At 42.6% G+C, this 20,435-nt stretch overlaps 1 protein-coding gene across 2 annotated transcripts; it reads left to right on the plus strand.

The window, feature by feature from the left end:
* The first annotated feature begins 4,278 nt into the window (after nucleotides 1-4,278).
* FUS (FUS RNA binding protein) lies at nucleotides 4,279-16,190 on the plus strand. Of its 2 annotated transcripts, none has more exons than XM_061588338.1 (15): nucleotides 4,279-4,376; nucleotides 6,924-6,948; nucleotides 7,871-8,025; nucleotides 8,118-8,259; nucleotides 8,535-8,728; nucleotides 8,948-9,155; nucleotides 10,795-10,832; nucleotides 12,259-12,291; nucleotides 12,757-12,866; nucleotides 13,601-13,730; nucleotides 14,251-14,361; nucleotides 14,958-15,090; nucleotides 15,217-15,305; nucleotides 15,567-15,714; nucleotides 15,897-16,190. In XM_061588338.1, the coding sequence occupies exons 1-15, from the start codon at nucleotides 4,364-4,366 to the stop codon at nucleotides 15,934-15,936; spliced, it is 1,569 nt and encodes a 522-aa protein (XP_061444322.1). In that variant the 5' UTR covers nucleotides 4,279-4,363; the 3' UTR covers nucleotides 15,937-16,190. The 2 variants fall into 2 exon arrangements, with proteins under 2 accessions (XP_061444322.1, XP_061444323.1); XM_061588339.1 differs by lacking the exon at nucleotides 4,279-4,376 and adding an exon at nucleotides 5,629-5,816.
* The last annotated feature ends 4,245 nt before the right edge of the window (nucleotides 16,191-20,435 follow it).

A 20,435-nucleotide genomic window follows, 5' to 3' on the forward strand; every position in this document is an offset into this window, starting at 1 on the left:
GCAAGCAGCCCCCGCTCCCTCAGAGGGAGAAGATGGAACAGAGATGGAGACTCTGGCCTCATCTCACACCAGCAGGCAAATGCGGAGGGAGATCCAACAGACACAGAGAGGCGGAGCCTTCACCTACGGGTGCACTCCCAACAGTGACAGTTGGCACGCACAAGTAGGGTGCCCACCTAGCCTTACTTAAGTAGAGTCAGGTGGGAGGAGCAGCTGCTGAATCAACATCTTAATGCCGTGAAGTAGTTCCTAGTTAGTCCTAGAGAGATGCTGAGTTCTGAATAAGCTGTAGGTAGATTAATGAAGTGCACTGAATTGAAGCTGTCTCTTACTACAATAAAAGTAAGAAACCGCAGCCGTGTTTGAGTCTGCGTTCTTCGGATTCGGACAGAACAGTTTGACTCAGCCACCACCTCCTCCACCCGACGACCCCATGACAGGGACAGAAGCGAGTGGTGGGGTACCGGAGGACTACCAGAGAGCCCTCGAGACTGTGTTGGCTGAACTCCAGAAACTTCAAGCCAAGAGTCAGAGCCTCCACATGGAGAATCAGACCTTGCACCTGCAGGTGACCCAGCTTGGGAATCAGGTGTTACCCTTGCGGCAGAGAGCTGCCGTGCCAGTGCCTGCACCTCATGTAAAGATGCCAGTGGGACTGACCCTCCGCTAGAGTGGAAAGAAAGAATAGTTCGCCGCGTTCATCGTTCGGTGTGAACTCTACATCTGTGCGCACCAGTCAGACTTTCCCAACGACTCCTTGTAAGTGGCCTTCATCGTCAGCCTCTTGGAAGGGGAGGCTGCCCAGAGGGCAACACCCTTGTTGCTTTGGAATGACCCAGTGCTAGCCCAGTATGGTAACTTTGTTGAGACCATGGTGGAAATCTTTTGGGGCCTCCAGTGAAAAGTCACCATGGCCCACCAATTGGGAACTCTGCGGCAAGGCAAGAACTCTGTTGGGACTTATACCAACACCTTTAGTATTCTGGCTCAAGAGACAGACTGAAATGAGTCTGCTTTGATGCACCTGTACCAAAATGGCCTCAGTGGTGAGATCCTCCATGAATTGGCATGAGAGATGCTGAGTTCTGAGTAAGCCATAGGTGAATTCATGAAGCGCACTGAACTGAAGCTGTCTCTTACTACAATGAAAGAAAAAAACACAGCCGTGTCTGAGTTCTTCGGGTTTGGGCAGGTCACATCTGAAAGCATGTCTGGAGTTTGCCGGAAAGTGTGAGAGTGCCCCATTTGTACCATTTGTAATTCAGTAATATGAGAGCATTGGTCAGGGGTCTGATTACTTTTGCAAGGCACTGTGTCATACAAGAACTAATGAAAGAATGAGGGGAAAGACAGATAACCAACAGTATCCTTTCAAATAGAAAATCACATCGCCTCATTTTTGATAGATGAGTGCAACTGATGGTTATAATAAAAACATAATAATAAATTAACACGGTATACTATACTCATAATATTTCTAGTATTATATTATTACTAATAATTATTAAAATATACAAGTGTGTGTGTTTTTGAGGTTTGACAGGTCGGTAAATTTCTGTGACCATACATTGGTAAGACCACCACGGGGCATCAGGCTGTAAATGGCTACTAGCCACAATGGCTTTGTTCTCCTTCCACTGTCTTAGGGCAGGATGCCTCTGAATACCAGTTGATGGCAATCACAAGCTGTCAGAGTTGCTGTTGCTCTCAGGTGGTGCTTGGGGGCTTCCCAGGCATCTGGTTGGCCACTGTGAGCACAAGATGCTAGACTAGATGGGTGTTTGGCCTCATCCAGCAGGGTTCGTCTTATGACAAGGACCAACTGCCCTACTTGAGAGAGAATCGGGTGAGGGCCTCATAGGGATGGGGAAAGAATTTGATTCATTTTGCATTTAGAGCCGAATCTATCAAATTTGCCCTTTCCGAAACGACATGAGAACTGAAACCAGCCATCTTTCAAATCTGCACTTATTCGAATTTTGTGATGCCCTTCTCCAACCAAACAATGTTTACAAAAAAGCATATATTAGGGGAACGTGTGCATAAAACTGAATAGATTGGTAAAATAACATACAGAAATACATTATATTAGAAGAAATTGCTTGCAAAAATGTGTACATTGGTCAAAACTGCATACAAAAATATGTTTGGAAGAATTTTCATAAGGATGGGGTTTTTTTTGTTTTTCCCCCCACAAACTGAAGCACAGCAAACTCTGAAGAACTGAGTTTAAGACTGGAAAAACGAGAGACTGAGAGAACTGAAACATACAGATCCTTCCATCCCTAGGACCCCACCACATGCCAGCTTCTGCTTGTCTGTCTTTTTGTTTATTGAACGTGTAAGCTTATGAAAGGTTCTATTACAGTTTAAGAATGTTGTGAGCTGCTTTGGGGATGCCAATAGAAAACCAGGTTGCAAATCTAAGATCCATATTTTTAAAAGCATAAGAAACTGACTTTTTTTTAAAGAGGATTTTATGTTCTGATCTTTTGTCTTTTCTTTTGTAATCTCCATCAAACCTTCTAGACATGGTTCAGAAGTTGGAAGGTATGCTCTTGGTGGAACAGGTTTTTACATTTACACATATTTATTTTGGCCCCCCAAGCTCTCCTTTTATTTTCTTTAAAGTGGTGAGCATGCAGGCAAGGTGTTGTGCTTTTCATGTCTGTACACTTCTGTGTTAGAATGCCATGTCATAGTTTTAGATAGGCCTACAGATCAGCATTTCTCAAATACACATATTTACACAACCCCCCCACTCCAGTTTAAATTTCAACAGCTCCCTTTTCCCAAAGAACACACATTGATCCTGGTGTGTACTTGGACATATGCACGTCTCTTGCATTTTTTGTTTTGTGTGAAACTTGATTGCTTATTTGGCTGTGTTTTGTTGTCTTTGTGGGTGGTTAATTCACACACCCATGTGGTCTAGCGTATTTGATCTGGATTTTGGAAGCCTGGGTTCACATTCTACTTCAGCCATCCTGTTGTGCTTCTCATCAAATGGCTTTGGGCAAGTCAGTTTCTCAGATCTTCACTTGAAAATTAGAAAGAATAGTGATCACACGGTTATTGTGATGACACAGACAGTAAAGGTTTGCTGATTAGAAGTACTACGTATTACAGTATAAAGATTTCTAGCACCGCTAACTCAATAAAGAGTCTCCTGACTGGCAGCCGTTAGTCTAATATTGCAAAACACAGAAAAGAGAAAGAGTTCAATAGCACCTTAAAACTTAACGGATTTATAATGACATAAACTTTTGTGGAATAGAATCCTCAGCCATAATCAGATCCAAGTGTGTGATATAGTCCATGAAAGGTTTATAGGAAATCTCTAAGGCCCGTACACTACGCTCAACATCGAAGGCCCTCCTCCGGGTGCCTACTCAGAAAGACGCCCGGAAGGCGACTACAAGAAAGGGGGCCTTCTCGGTAGTGGCCCCCGAACTATGGAACACCCTTCCTGACGAGGTACGCCTGGCGCCTACTTTACTATCTTTTCGGCGCCAGGTGAAAACCTTCCTCTTTGCCCAGGCATTTTAATATTTTAATCTTTTAATCTTTTAGTATTTGAGTATTTGTATTAATGTTGTAAATGATAGTTATATGTTTTATCTTTTTTTTAAATCTAATTTTGATTTGTATTTAATATGGGTTATTATGTTATTTTGTCTTTGTAGTATGTCTAAATTGCTGTCTTGATGATTAGGTGGTTTTTAAAATTGATTGTATATATTATATTTGATGTACACCGCCCAGAGAGCCTCGCTATGGGCGGTATAAAAATTAAATAAAAATAAATAAAATAAATAAGATGCCGCAGGGCTCCCCCGCCTTTTTTTGGAGCTGCCTGAAAGAGACTAACACAACAACCCCCAATAAAATAAATATTTCCTGAAACCCCCCTCCTGCACCCCCGCTTACTAATTTGGTTGCTTCCAGTCTTCCTCACCCCCCCCCGCAGTCTAGGCTGTACCATTTTCACGCAGCAGGAAGCACACACAAGCCGGGATTCTAACTACATTCGACTGAAAGTCTGTTTCATTGAACGAATGACCCTTCATTTCTAAATAAATAGATTTAGGATCAAGGCTTCACTCATATCCTAAATGTACAAGATACCCCCCAGGTAGTAGAAGGTATAGCTATGAGCAGTGTAGATCAGTTTTTTACAAAAGAAACGTTTGTACTGCTCCTCCTCTCCCCTGTAATCCGAGATGGTGCAACCCAAAGGAAATGGGAGAGGGAGGGTATATTTGGGGCAAAGGGTGGGGACAGGAAGGAGATCTAAGCTGACAAGGCTGTGTGCAGGGTTGCTATAGTCCGTTTCGAGGAGAACACTTAGTGGGCTACTGCAATGGCATCTAACGGTGAGAAAAGCAATGCAAAAAGGATCTGCTTTGTTAAGATCTGGCAGGCTGACAGCGAAGGGTAGTGGATTGTATTTATAACCGAGGTTACAAAAGGGAAGACTAGGGATATAGGCAATTTGCTTTTTCAAGGCGCGATGTTACTGGCCCTCATGATTGTACAGAAAATGGAGAAGGGGAGGTGGAATCGGGGTGAAGAGTAGGTGCGAGGTTGTGATTGCCTGGCTAGCAATGAATGAAGCCCAGGGTCGGGGGCGCAAGAAGAGAGGCGTCGCTATTGGGGATGGCGGCGGGGGGTGTCGATTGAAGTTAGAGGGAACCGAGGCTAAGGAAATGGGAGGGGGAGAATCTTAACGGTTGAAACTGGTTTGTTTAAATAGGGGTTAATTGAGACTGAAGGGGGGAAATACACAGCATTTTTAAATCAAGTTATTTGCGTCTCTTTTGACGAGATTTTAGGGTTCCCTTCCTGTAAGGGCTGGGTTGGAGAGCCCGAGTTTTTTGATAGGGGGTGGAAATCCACGCACATCTTCCGTGAAGGAGAACGAGGTGTTCGCATGGGTCTGAAGGATGCGAGTTTTAATCCTCCCCTAATTGGTGAAGGAATGCTGGATGGAGGGGGTGCATCGTCCTGCCTCTCCCGTTTTTATACAATGTTCTGGAAGAAGGTGGGAAAACCTTCATCTGGAGGTGTCTTTTTTTTTTGTTCCAAAACAATGGAAGGATAATAGAGGAGAATATGTGGACCCTCTTGCAGCAGGGTCGTGTAAGAAATCTTTCCGTCTGGCAGAGAGGAGGAATGGTCTGTCTTTTTCCCCCATCGCTAAACTGCGCAATTTATCTGCCGCCATTTTGTGATAGCGTGAGAACTAGGAAGAGGGGAGAAGAGACCAAACGGCTCCGAAAGGGAGCGAGGAATGGTGAAGCATGTCGGGAGAGAGACGGGGTTTCCGAGTCACACTTCAGGGATAGGGAGACATCAGGAGGCTATATGGCTGCGCGTGCGCACAGCCGTCCGCCGATATTGGCGCCGGAGGGAGACCGTATGGGCGTTGGAAAAATCCCCTCTGACGTGAACGTCGGTGTTGTAGGGCTTTATTGTTGGTGGGGGTATAAAATTGAGGGCACGCATGCGCTGTTCTGCTTAGGCGAGAAACATGGGTTTTTTCAAATCTTGCGCGTGCGTATAAGAGGCTCTTTGTCGTATTGTTACATCCGGGTTCTTCCCCCTTCCCGGACGCTTGGAACAGCAAGTCACCCGCGCGCACCCAACTGCCACTTGCTCTCAGAGGAAGCGTGCGCGCGCTTTCTCCCCTTTAAACCTCTTTTTTAAGTCTTAAAGGACCAGACTCCATTGTTTCTCATTCCCCACGCCGTATCTATTTCGTGAGGCGTTTAAACTCTGCTCCTCTGCGGCTTAATTATTACGTTGTTCCATGGGTGGGTAATTTATCTCTCACACATCCTGGGAAAACGATACTCAATTTATTTCCCTTACTGTTGAAGGTGCAGTTGCCTCGGGGCTTTAACCATCACTTAAACGGAGGGTTTTTTTTAGGGGGGCTGATTTTATTGTCTTGAATGCTCTGGTAGAAGGGCAGTGTATAAAAGTACGGTCTGAACTTATTTCTGTGCCACCACAATTTCTTCATGGCCATATGATTTTTAGTTTATTTACTGCTGCACTTGGCCCTTACTGTTGTGAGCAGTCTTGAGAATGTATTGAATGGTGTCATAAAACTATTAAGTGCTTCCTATGAGGAGAAATGTCAACTTGCCGGGTTGCTGTCTGTCCCTTCTGCTCCTTTCCTCAAAATTCATGCTCCAGAACTGTTTTTCCTCCTATTGTTCCTCTTTGGCAGAAATTATACACTGTCTTTGCATGGAAAAAAGGTGGAAAGCTTGTTCCAAACATATGGCTATCCTTCTGTGTGGTACCAGTTGGATGGGTGTTAGTATGAGATTCTGAACTCTCTCCTAGTACAGCATTGGCCTGAACCCCTGGAGAGTTAAAGGGGTGTGGTGTACAGACAAGCCCAGCCCATTGGTGTGATCTCCTTCCCCCCCCCCACTCCTCTCAGACCTTTGTGCATTGAGCACAAAGATCTGAAGGAGACTTTTATGCATGTTCCATTGAAGTCTCTGGTTGAGTGGGAATCCAGGGTTCCTAATTCTGTGGAGGCTTCTAAGTGCATTCAATAGTGTATGCATGGAAGCTCCCTTCAGATGTTTGCACTCAACCCATGAAGGGGGGTCTGAGCAGAGCTAATACATATGGGAGGTGGGATATTGAGGCAGAGCTTGTGTGTGCCCTCATGAGTTTGGGCAAACACCTGAAAAGATTTCTGGCATGTGGTATCTTTGCATGCACCTAGTGCTTGGATACCTGAAGCCAAGTGTCCATGTATGTCAATTTTGACAATTACACATTATTCACCACCCATACGAAGCATTTCCTGCTTGTTTTGTAGCAGTTAGATAACCAAAACTGGTTGCGTGGGGATGTTCCTCAAATAGCTCTAACGTGACTTTTTTTCCCCATTGCAGATTATAGCCAGTCAGCTACACAAAGGTAAATAAACACGTGATTATTCATCTTCCATGCATGGCATGTTTACAGGCTTTTGCCTGTGTGTCTACATGCATAGCTGTAACATTAGCTGTATATGAGAAGTACTTTTCTTGTCATTGTAATCTTGAAGTAGGTTATGCTACTCATCTCTGTAAAAATGTGGAGGATGTTGGGGTGCCATGAGCTGTTTCAAAGGACCACACAAGATGGCCCATAGCTTGACTAATCCTAACTTCCTACTATTAGATAATCCTAATGTAAAAGTAGTGGTAGTACTGGATGTTTCTGGAAAAATTCTGCTATGTCATACAAAGAAGCAGATAAATCTGCTTACATTCACGTTGCTTATTCTAAAATTCACGACTTATAAAATGCATTAAAAATTGTTGTATCATATATAAACCTGGAAAAAGTTGCTTGCATCTGCCCCCAGAGAAGCCATAATACCATAATTAAAAGGTTTTGGCTTATTCCAGTGAGTATTCATTATAAAGCTCTTGGTTCTGGAGCATCTGTTATTTTTCCCAATTCATTAACAGTCCCATGCAAAGTCAGAATATGCAAAATTAAAGATATCCTCCACCATAAATCTTAGTTCTTCTTCCAAGAGTTGTGGGCAGAAAATGGAAAGCTGGAATAGTTTTAAAAATGCAATTATTTCTGGCAATTTAATGTATTGAACAAAGTGGGCTGTTGGTTTGTGCATCTTCATACAACAATGAATCAATTTGTAATTTTTCTTATACATTTGTGGAGGTTCAGTAGTCACTGAAGCAGGAGTGTAGACTCGTGCCTATAACTTCTTTGAGCATGCTAGATGTGATAAGAAAGACAACAATGGTAGAGAGGAGCTTGATTCTTGCTCTGAATACAAGATTGTGATTTCACTGTAGTAACACATTCCTTCCTTGCTTTCCCTTAGTTATGGGGCTTACCCAACTCCACCCACACAGGGATATTCACAGCAAACAAGCCAGCCCTATGGGCAGCAGAGCTATAGTGGTTATGGACAATCAGCAGATACGTCTGGATACGGCCAAAGTAGTTACAGCTCTTCTTATGGCCAGACTCAGAGCTGTGAGTATTGTAGTATGAACCTGGTAACTGTATAGGAAAATATGAGAGTTGAGATTAACAAGAATGAATTGTTTTTGTTCGTTTTTGAACAGCTGGTTATGGCACTCAGTCAACACCACCGGCTTATGGCTCATCAACAGGATACGGCAGCAGTCAGACTTCTCAAACATCGTATGGACAGCAGTCATCCTATCCTAGCTACTCGCAGCAACCTGCCAGCTCCACCCCTGGAAGGTAACTGCTAAGAAATCATCTGGTCATTTGCCAGAGTACTGCCCAAGAGAAGTTTGAATGCTTAACGTTTTGTCAGAGCCGGAATGATGGTGCAGTCTTCATTGTAGGCTTCAGCCTGTTCTTAATATAGGAAGAAAGGGTTCTTCAACCAGCATTCAGAATGCAGTCCTGGAGATCAGTGTGTCAGTCATGGTATAGGGCCAGAAATGTATTGTTGGATAGCTTGTGTATTGAACTTTTTATAATTTGTTTGTCTGTTGTCTTGAAATCTGCAGTTATGGCACTAGCTCTCAGACTTCGAGCTATGGACAACCCCAGAGTGGAGGCTATGGCCAGCCGTCAAGCTATGGCAGCCAACAGCAGAGCTCCTATGGGCAGCAGCCTTCCTACAACCCACCCCAAAGCTACGGCCAGCAGAGTCAGTATGGCAGTGGCAGTAGCAGCGGAGGAGGTGGTGGGGGTAGTGGATGTGAGTATCTTTTCCTTTTCTTTCACTTTCAAAGCCAAATGTGAGTTGTATGAATAGAACTTGGTGTGGTGCACTCTTAGAAGCCTGTGATTACCACCCAGTGAGAACCAAGAGCAATTGTAGGATTCTCTTTCTCCCCCCCCCCGCCTCCTCACTATCAGAAACTGAGTTATGTCTGTAGCTTGCTATTACTAACCAAAATCTTTTTGCTTTCTTCAGCTGGTGGCTATGGCCAGGATCAGTCATCCATGAGTGGAGGTGGTAGTGGAGGAGGCTATGGTAGCCAGGATCAAGGAGGATATGGTGGCCAGCAAGACCGCAACCGTGGAAGAGGCAGTGGAGGAGGTGGCAGTGGCGGATATGGTAGAGGTGGCTTTGACCGAAGTGGTGGTAGAGGTGGCAACAGAGGTGGTCGTGGAGGCATGGGGTAGGTGTCCAGTCCATTGTTGTGGGAGAGGGAGTGGGTTTCTTTAATTGGAATCTCTCCTAGTACTTACCATAAAAGCTAACCTCTTTTGGGAGGGTGCAATGTGTGAATGACTGAAATGTATAGTTGTCTGTAACCAAGGGTGGGCTGCCACCATGTATGCTGTTGGGGGTCAGAGTGCTTTGTCTATGGGGTGAATCTTAATGGATGTCAAAAGGTTTTTTGTTCCTTGTCTGCATGTGAAGGAGTTAAAAACTCTACTTTCTGACAATCAACTATTGCAGTAACAAGTCTGTGCATGGGGGCAAAACATATTTTCATCTTGTAATCCACCTTGTATCTGTTTACAACGTCAAAATGTGCACTTGATGAGAACATAAGTACTGTTCCTCAAAGGTGAATTATGGTCCTCTTTGAGCCATGTTACAGTTCATACCGATATATACAAGAACTTCAGTACTTTTTATGGGGAGAAATGATATCTAGACAATAGGGTTGTTCAACACCCCAGTGTTAACCTGATGAGGTGCACTGAGGGGGGCTGGTTTGTATATGCCGATAACAAATCAAGGGTTATAAGAATCTCTTCAGTAAGAGATGTTGCAAGACAGGACTTCTATGCAGGTTGTAAGCCAGCTTTCCTTGGGGTTATAATGCTGTGGTCTAGCCATGTAATGGGTGCCAATATAGGCTAAAAGGATGTGTTTTGGTTTTCCCACGTAGTGGCTGGACTTTTTGTACTTGTGGTTCATGTGTGGCAAAGCGGTATCCTCAATTGCTCTTGGGTAATTGCATTCTGCCTCCTTTTTTGTGAAGGGGTGGTTAAAATTGGTGTTTAGAGAGGCAATGGTTATTAATCAACATTGACTTTGTGGGCTCCTGTTCACTGGGAGAGATGAAATAGTAGAGAGGTGAGTATAGGTGGGGGCAGCTGAAGGGTTATTTGCTTATGAAAAGTTGTTGATCTGTTAACAATACCTGCTCTGTTAACAAATTCTGCATTTTGTGTGCCACAGGTGTGAAAGTCAATGAACTTTAATCAAATCTCCACCTTCCACATGTTAGTTAAGGGTCTGAGGAAGGGAGAGAGATCTTATGGCAGGCAGATATGCAGTCTTTAGAGCTGAAATAACTTACTATTATGAATATGCTATGATGAGGGAATGGGTTTTTACGTGCTTTCAAAGCAGATATCTGCATTTAGGATTGTAAACAACAAAAGCTTTGCAAAACTACAAGGCAAACTTGAGAAGGGTGAACTGGAAATAACAGCATGCACGGTATACAATATTTTAAAAACAAGCATGGTTCACCAATCATGTCAAGAATAGAACATCAGCAAGGAAACCAACATTGTCTCGAACGCTGCATCACGACGCCTCGTATAACAGTTCAAGAACGGAAGCAAGAATGACAAAAGTAGAGCTGTTTCATTTGCAAACCTTCTCAAGGGTGTATTGATCCATTTTTTAAACAAATGCTGAGGGCAAGGAAAAGGTGCAGCAGGTTGTCTTTAGATCTTCAGGAAGAACCAAACATGAGTGTTGGCCAGCATCTTAATGGATCTGGTGTAGTTTCTAGCAAAACTTTTTAGCCATGGAAAAAAAAAGCATCATTATCTTCTAACTTATCTCCTCAGCGGTGGTGAGCGAGGTGGTGGCTTCAATAAATTTGGTGGTAAGTCCAAAGAGTTCAAAAACTTGAACCGCAAAAGTGTATTTCTATATATTATTTTTCGGAGAGACTGATGTTTGTATGCCAAAAAGTTTGAAAAGCCACCGTTTATCAGATAAAAACCTATGGGAGCACCCCTGTTGTGGCACATATGCCAAAATGGTTGGTTGTATCTGTGGTGTTGACTTCCACGTTATGGGGCTTTCTACTCAGCCAAGTTCTTGGTGCCAATACAGTACATTTTGGTTGTATGTTTTGCAACAAGATGGGAGAAAACCAATCCCAAGACTTGTGTTTTGCGGGAGAATGCGAGAGAGATAAAAATCACTTGTGTCGGTTTTGTGTGTTGTCCACCTTAAAACACACAAGAATGTTGGGTTAAAAGGTGTTAATGGAAGTGCATGCAGTCCTGAGGAAACATGGTAAAACAAAGGTGTATGGTACCTTGCTTAAAAAGTTACTGGTACAGGAAATCATATGGGAGGGACCACTCCCGTCAAACTTGAAAGTGTAACTTTGTGTGTATGAAACTCTTAAGAGCTCTTTTGACAAATAAGTGGTTTCATGGGCTTCTGTTTTAAGAGAGTTTGGTTTTAACATTACGAAGTTTCACAAATGGTCTTTTTGAACTTGATTGTACAAAATCAAAAATTGTTTTAAGGAAAGTTCCCATAGGGTTTGCTGAAAAAGGCTTGGCATGAACAGTAAAACACTGTTACATAGGATTGTTAATGCATTTGAGACCAGTGTTGGGCATATGCTTTCAAAAAATTTAAGATTGAGTGCAACAAAAGGTGTCAAAATGGTAAATATATCTACATAATAGAATATGTTAATAATAGAACGGTTGATGCAAGTGAATAACCAGGTGGTTTATAAGAACGTAAAGCTCTCAATTGTAAAGGGCTTGTTCTAAATGTGTACTGTGGTATAAGGTGGTTTGTTTTCTATGCATAAGTTTAAGTGTCTCATCATGAAACAAGTCCAGGATAGATTGTGATGTGCTGCTACAGACCTCATGGTACTGGAGACTTAAAAGACTGATCAAGGGTCGATAGAAGACTCTGGGTAGCAGTGGCTAATGTATGCCATAAAAGATCTGTCAAAATAATGGTTCTCCAATGGTGTTTTGAGTGTGTGTCTGGAGGCCATGCTCTTTGTTGCAGAGCTGCATAAATTAGGTCTAGTATGACCTGGAGAAAAGAGTGGTAAACTGGTTTTGCAATAAGCAGTCTTGTAATTAAGACATGGACCACTTCTGACTGAACTAGAGTGTTGCTCTTCTACTAAACATAACCTTGGAACTGCACATGTTCCAACACTGGCCTGTTCCTAATGTGGTCGTGATGGTGGTACTGATATGAGGAAACAAGTTGGAAGTTCTCGCACACTAACTGAATCTCTCCTTCCTTATTTTTATGTACAAAAGGACCACGGGACCAAGGGTCACGCCATGATTCTGGTAAGTGGCTACTTCAGTTTCGTTGTGACTATAAATCTGAATAAACAAGGGGAAAAATTTGGAGGTTTCTGCTTTGAAGAAAGGGGTGCAAATGCCAAAGGAAAATCAGAGATGTCCTCAGACTTCTTTTCTACACTTAACCCCCTTTTTAGCATGTAGTTCTTATAATATCTAAATGCACGTTTCAAGCTTGTTTAAAAAAAATCCCACAGATTGTGTGAATTAAAATGTGAATGATAATGTGCAGATTTGAATTCCATTCAACTGAGGACTTTGTCTGTGCTAGCAGTTAAAAGCTTGACCAGCATGACCAAAATTGTGTGTCACGGTTTGGAAGGCTGCATCACGTTGTTCAGTATCTGTTGGGAGTACAAGTTTGGGCTTTTCATTTAGAAGCTGTAGGAAGAGCTTTGTTGGGAAGCAGAAATTGCAGTTAAAATTGAGTTAATTCTCTTTCCTTTGCAGCTGGCGAACAGGATAACTCTGACAACAACACCATCTTCGTACAGGGACTTGGTGAAAATGTAACCATTGAGTCAGTAGCAGATTACTTCAAGCAGATAGGCATCATCAAGGTAAATTTGGCTAGTTGTGCCTCTGAAAGGATCCTATTGCCAAGAAGGCTGCCTTTAGTAGGTAGTAAAAAGAGTGCAGAGAAGAAGATGGGGCCCATAAGAGAGATGGACTGAGCTTGCTAGAAAAAAGGGACTACTAGCTAGTGGAATTGCTATTTACAGGTAGAGTCATAAGACCTTGAACAATTGGAGCCCTGCAAAAATCCTGTGCTCTCAAGATAGGCAGGAGCAGAATTTCAGGGTGTGTGTGCTTCTTACTGGCAGAGACAATGCAGTTTTGCTTTACCTTCAGAGACAAATGGGTAGATGATCCCTATGCAGGATGACTTCACACTCCAAGGGAGAATTCATGACACATTTCCCTAGCCTTTGACATCTGAGACAAATATTGTTAGGACCCACCGTGTTTCGTGATTTTAGATTGTTTTTAATGCTGTATTTTTCAAGATGATGGAAGCAGTGATCTGAATGTAATGGGAAATGGTCTAGATCTCAAGAGTAAGTTAGGGGATGATGGGCTCCTGCGTTCTTTATTAAGTTTGTGTGGGCATATGTTCAGCAGCTAAAAGCTAGTTACCTTTCATATTTAAAGGTAACTTCCATATAGTAGCATTGCACATCAGATGCATCCCCCTAAACTATTGTAGACTACACCTGCCACTCATAAAAAAGGACAAGCGAGAATAGAAGCTAGTTCTTTCAAAAGATTCCTGAAGTGTATGTGCTTTTTGCAGACAAACAAGAAAACGGGACAGCCTATGATTAACCTGTACACTGATCGTGAGACAGGAAAACTGAAAGGAGAGGCCACTGTTTCCTTTGATGATCCCCCATCTGCAAAGGCTGCCATTGACTGGTTTGATGGTACAGTGCTGACTTTGAATTACTTTTTTATTGCGGGGGTGGATTTTGAAAGAACTCAAGTGGTTGTACTAGAATTGGTGAGTGAAGGTTTCTTTCTGCACTATTGAAAGGGAAATGGAAGTGCAGTACAGGAGAGGTGTGATAGTGGGGGGGAGGAATTTATTTATTTATTATTTATTTATTTAATTTAATTTAATTTATATACCGCCCTAAGCCCGAAGGCTCTCTGGGTGGTGTACATAAAAGGTAAAAGCAGGCACAATATATAAATACAATAAATATAATAACTCAAAAAACAAAAACACACAAACAATACGAGAACCAAACAACATCCAGAATACAACATAGTAATAAAATACTGTAAAAATACACTTTAAAATGTCTTGTTTCTTGGTCACAAACAAACCATAGTTAGTGGTCCGGGTTAGGGTCGTCCAGAAGGTCATCTAGCCACATCAGAAATTGCCTTCTGTTTTTATATGGGAGAAATGTAGTTTTCCCCCTGCTCTTCTCTCACCAGGGAAGGAATTCTCAGGCAACCCTATCAAAGTTTCATTTGCTACACGGAGGGCAGACTTCACCCGAGGAGGTGGGAATGGTCGTGGAGGAAGAGGCCGTGGTGGTAGAGGAGGTATGTGCCACAGTGTTGCTGTGATTGAAAAGCAGCACATGGGTGTTGCTAAAAGTAGAATTGGTTTTTGTTTCTTTGTTTGATTTATATGCAGCTTATATTTCAGCAATAGAAAAATGAATATAAGAAATATAATATAAATATGCATTCAAAACCAAGCAATACTCCTATTTCTATTACTATTAATTTCCACATTTAAATAACATAAACATAAATTTCAAACAATATACATAAGTAAACAACTAAGAATCACAAAGCAAATCATATAAAAACAATCCAGATACAAGATACAACAAATATAACTACAATATATATATCATCATATTAGGAACACATGATAAAGTCACCAAAATCATTCACAATCACACTACACAAACAGTCTAAACATATACCTCCTCTCCCCCATATAGTCATTCAACATTAACGCACTCCTTCCAGCTAACCAACTTTCTTCAGACACTCAATTTTCCCTTATAGCTGTACTGTGTTTCACCAAGGGAGGAGGACCAACTTCTGAAGGGAGGGGAGATAAGATGGGGACAGCGGTCTGTGACTTGGCTACTCCCACTGATTTTATCTACTTCCCTTTTCTTTAGGACCGATGGGCCGTGGTGGATTTGGTGGTGGTGGAGGTGGCAGCAATAGTGGTTCCAGTGGGGGCAGCAGGGGTGGCTTCCCCAGTGGAGGAGGTGGCCAGCAACGTGCGGGAGACTGGAAATGCCCCAATCCGTAAGCAGCCTGTTTAGTTGTTTTAGAGGGAGGGTGGAAATGAAGGGCTAATGGCTATCAGAACTCAACTGCGTTGAATATATATTAACCACTTGCCTGTCTCTTCTTCCCCAAATGTGTTTTTAGGACATGTGAAAATATGAATTTCTCTTGGCGTAATGAATGCAACCAGTGCAAAGCACCCAAACCAGATGGGCCTGGAGGACCACACATGGGTGAGTTTAAGGTTCATGGGCCACGTTTAAGATGCTACCTCTTGGCTGAGACTCACATAATATAATTTTGGTGCATGAGTGAATTTCTCCTCTTGCTTTGGATCTGGGAAGGAAGAGATTGTACCCTGTTCCTGTGTCAGGCTCATTCTGTTCTTCTGTGTGAGATGCACAGCTTCCCTCTTTGGCACAATGGCCTGAGTGAGAAAAGCAGGTTTCTTACTTCAGAACAGTAGCAGAATCTCACACCCTGTTCTTTTCCAGGAGGCGGGTTTGGTGAAGAACGACGTGGGGGCCGGGGAGGTTTTGACCGAGGTGGCTTCCGAGGAGGCAGGGGCGGAGACCGAGGAGGGTTCCGAGGTGGAAGAGGTGGAGACAGAGGCAGCTTTGGACCAGGAAAAATGGATTCCAGGTAAAGTTTATTTCAGCAGACTGAGGACTTGTGAGAAAGAGGCTGAGACTGATGGATCCACATTGCTGGGTTTCCATTCCTGTAGTCTTTTTCTTTTTTTTCCATTGTCAGCTATTGCTAGTTCTTGTGTAGCAAAAAAAGACAGATATGCTAATTTGGCATTTCTCTTGTCTCCTTTACAGAGGGGACCACAGACAGGACCGTCGTGAGAGACCCTACTGAGCCTGTACAGGATCCTAGACCATGTGAATTTAAGAACTTTTTTATTTTGTATGATGTCCAACTTCGTTGCAAATCTGTGTATCCCTTGTTGCATTTGTGTACAAACTTTGTATTCCCGTCTATTTTATGTTAACTGTATTTGGAAGTAATCCTATACATTTAAAAGCCAAAATGTTTTAGACATGCATGTATAACTGCTGGGTGGAGTGGGATAGGACCCTTGAATAATAAAGATGTTTTCAGTCAATTCTTAAGCTAATTGTTTTGGTTTAACTTTGTAAAGGTTTTTTTAAAAAAGGTTTAGAAGCATTGTTAGAAGAGTGAATCATTGCAACTTAATTTAGGTTTTATATCTGCATGAAATTTCAAACATAAAAATGTTAATGGCTGTAATACAGATTTGTACAGTATCTCAACTGTTGTACCATGGGAGGAAGTTTGTATGCATTCAGATCTAAAAATGGTATTTCTACTATTGTATTAGTACTTTTGATGTAGCAAGCAATAGCCAAAACCAAAAACTGTTTAATGGTGGTGATGATGGACTGCCTTCAAGTCGATTCTGACTTATGGCGACCCTATGAATAGGGTTTTCAGGGTAAGCAGTATTCAGAGGGGGTTTACCATTGCCTTCTGAGGCCTCTGAGGCTGAGAGTTAATGACTGGCCCAAGGTCACCCAGTGAGCTTCATGGCTGTGTGAAGATTTGAACACTGGTCTCACAGGTTGTAGTCCAACACCTTAACCACTACACCACACTGGTGGTAGGAATGTGGTATTACAAAGCTCACTTACATTATCTGGGAGTGCTGCATCAATGGAAGTCTATCCTTTCCATGCATTCAAGACGAATGGTGGCTGTGCATTAGTACTAAGAAGCAGTGGCCCTCACATACTCTTAACATGATTTGGTTACTCTCAGTACAAGCCTTTGGTATTAAGCATTTTGATATAATTAGCAGGTGGAAGTGTTCTACTTCCTTGAAGGCTCTTCTGATTTTAAAAAAATTGTACCCTCATTAGATTACTTAACTTTCTGAGGTTCAGGTACCTAAGGCTACTGTGTAAAGTTGTACATAAATAAGCACAAAGTATTCTCTACTCTCAAAACTGGTGTAGCAGACTATCTGTACTGCAACTGTTGATGAAGACTTGATACTACAGACTGTTGATAGTAATTTAGATCCAAAGACCTCAGAAGCACTGAAATGGGAAAAGAGGTGATGGAGGAAGAGAGAAGGGGTTCCCTTTTTACCTCCATGTAGCTGCAGCTACTTTTCTCTCTTATAATGTAGCTAAGATAGTCCTTGACAGTATCTCATACTACCAAAGGCTGCACCTGTTCTACTCAATGGACACAGAATCTCTAACATTTATTTCATTTAGGTTACTTGCATCCTGCCATACATCCTTGAATCACTGGGTGGGTTTGTTTAAAACAACAGATTCTCACTTTAAAAGTATATATTTCTGAAACAATGTAACACAAATAATATGACAGCTGTGCTAATTTCCCACAGGCTAGAACAGGTTTTTACCTGCTTTGCAGTGACTGTATTGTACTAAACTAACCCGTCTCTGCCAAAGTTAATTTGCATCCCTTTTAACTCCTGAGCTGCAACTTGTTCCAAACACTACAGTTTCTATGGTTTTTTGCACTGCATGATTGATCAGTGGACTCTAAGCCTTGTGACCAAAAAGAACAAGCAATGGGGCTTGATGCCTAAAGCCAACCAAGTGGTTTGAGATCACAAGGTAGGGAACCACTCTTAAACGTTTTCCTCTTGGGTGACTTTTCCAAAATAACATCTGAATGGACTCTGAGGTTACTTTGTACTCTCGATAGAGAAAAGGCGGGTCAGACATGATAGAAGTGTATAAAATTATGCATGGCATTGAGAAAGTGGATGGAGAAAAGTTCTTCTCCCTCTCATAATACTAGAACTCGTGGACATTCAAAGAAGCTGAATGTTGGAAGATTCAGGACAGACAAAAGGAAGTACTTCTTTACTCGGCGCATAGTTAAACTATGGAATTTGCTCCCACAAGATGCAGTAATGGCCACCAGCTTGGATGGCTTTAAAAGAAGATTAGACAAATTCATGGAGGACAGGGCTATCAATGGCTACTAGCCGTGATGGCTGTGCTCTGCCACCCTAGTCAGAGGCAGCATGCTTCTGAAAACCAGTTGCTGGAAGCCTCAGGAGGGGAGAGTGTTCTTGCACTCGGGTCCTGCTTGCGGGCTTCCCCCAGGCACCTGGTTGGCCACTGTGAGAACAGGATGCTGGACTAGATGGGCCACTGGCCTGATCCAGCAGGCTCTTCTTATGTTCTTATAGATCATGGAAGAGATCCTTTGGAAGTATTACACTCTCAGGCCTAGTTTTCACTGAGATGATAAACATGATTTAGAAGATTAGGGCTCATAAAATGACCTGCCACACCAAAAAAATCCCAGAATGTTCAGTTCAGCAACAAGGCTATACTGAAATACTTCTCTGACATGCTACTATTCCATATGGAAGGTTTGATGTTTTTGGATGAACAATTGTAAATCTCAGCCTGTTTGAAATAGTACAACCCAAATGCAGCTTCACCACTTTAAAACTGTCCCTCTGCCTGTCTGAATGAATCTTGCAGTGGTCAGTTGCAGTCTTGTTACCTTTACTTAGCTCAACTATGCTTGCTACATTAAAATCCTTACCAACAGTTATCCTGCTGATCCCATTTGGTAAGACCAAATTTCTATTTCACTGCCTCAAATTAAGAATGTTCCACTTATCATACTTAAGAGAATGTGTATATTTACGGTCTAAAGTCCTGAAGATGCTTTTATCTCAAGGATTCATTTGGGGGTCAGATAAACTAGTAGGCGCATACCATTCCCAATCCACCACTGGGACCTGTAAGAAACCTATGCTCAAATTCTGGCACAGTTATGAATCCCAGGGCAAGTTACTATGCCTCATCCCTTGCTTGCTACACAATGTTACCCACACAGCAATTTGGAGCTCAAATGTGCATCCCATCCCAATGACAAAACAGCAGCATAGCTGGCTGCTCAGCATGGATGGCAGACCATCAAAGAACATTTCATAGGCTTTTGCAGCAAACTCCCTGAAGCGACCCGTATGGGCTACTTCAGTTCTGTGATGGAGTCGCTTAGTGTGTGGCTGTCACTTGATAGCTCCTCCCCAAAGGCACCTGCTTAGCCTTGACCAAGCAGCCAGCCTTCTTTCTGTAAAGCTACCCACGCTTTGCCTGGAGCTAGCTACATATCGGGCCTCAGACACATCCTTGCACAAATACTGGTTTCCGCCTTTCAAGATGTTAATGGTGACACTATGTAATTTGTCAGTTCTCAAATTACTGGAGGCCACAATGTTCTATAACAATAGCCAAGTTCCGGCTGTCGGGGAATCCAAGCTAGTGTGCGGTCTGTTTTGGGGCATTATGTAACAACAGTGGTGATGTCATTTATCCATGTTAACCCTCTGCATTCCACCAACACCCTTTGTGACTAAGGGGGAGTGTGACAGCTGATTGTATGCATCCTACAAGGATTAAACAGGATCAAAACAAAGAGGCAAGTAGTTGTGGCAACGAGCACTGATGTAACAACAGATTATTGGGCTTAGATCAGAGACCTGGGTTCAAATAACTGCTTGGCCATGAACCTCACTAGGTGACCTCTGGTCAGTTGCAGTAGCTGCTCCCTCCACCAAATGCTTTGAGGATAGAATACTGAGCTCCTTGGGGGAAAGCCAGGACTCTAATAGGAATAGTTATCTCTTAAAATGTAGCAATTAAAATGTGGGCCCACCATTGGAGCCAGCAATACCCAGCCTAACCTACCTTACAGGGTTAGTGGGGTGATATGAAAGGGTACCACCTGTTCTTGGGAGGAAAGGCGAGATAAAAACAAATTTCATAATGTGGCATTAAAACAAGGCCAAATCTTTGGCAGGGTAAGGGAATTATTTTTATTTATTTATTGGAATTTATATCCTGCCGTTCCTCTTGAAGGAGTTCAGGGCAGCAAGCTTAAACAAAACAATTTAACAAGAAAAATAATGCTAAAAGCAGTTAAAAACATTCCAAAACAGAATTACAATTAAAACTATTCTAAAACACAGTTTAAAAACATTCTTTCATCAGGTTGCCAAGAACAGTCCCCTTCAGCCATCAAATGCTTGGATAAACAGGAATGTTTTCAAATTCCTCCTAAACTGGGAGGAATATTCACTGGGGAGAATATTTGACAAAATGAGCCACCACTGAAAAGTTCCTGTCACAGGTCAGCACCAACTGGCCAGTACTCCATGGCGGCACCACCAAGTAGAGCTGTGTACAACCCTCCCTATCCACCTTGTGGCCCCAATCTGCGGGCTCCAGGGAGGACTAATCTGCCTTGTCCTGAAGAGGGGACCACCCACCCTGCCCTAGATCCATTCCTGAAGGTATTTGGGAGTGGGTCTAAAGTTTTTTTTAAATTAAAAA

The sequence above is a fragment of the Rhineura floridana genome, chromosome 11 (assembly GCF_030035675.1).
Source record: "Rhineura floridana isolate rRhiFlo1 chromosome 11, rRhiFlo1.hap2, whole genome shotgun sequence".
Lineage (NCBI taxonomy): Eukaryota > Metazoa > Chordata > Lepidosauria > Squamata > Rhineuridae > Rhineura > Rhineura floridana.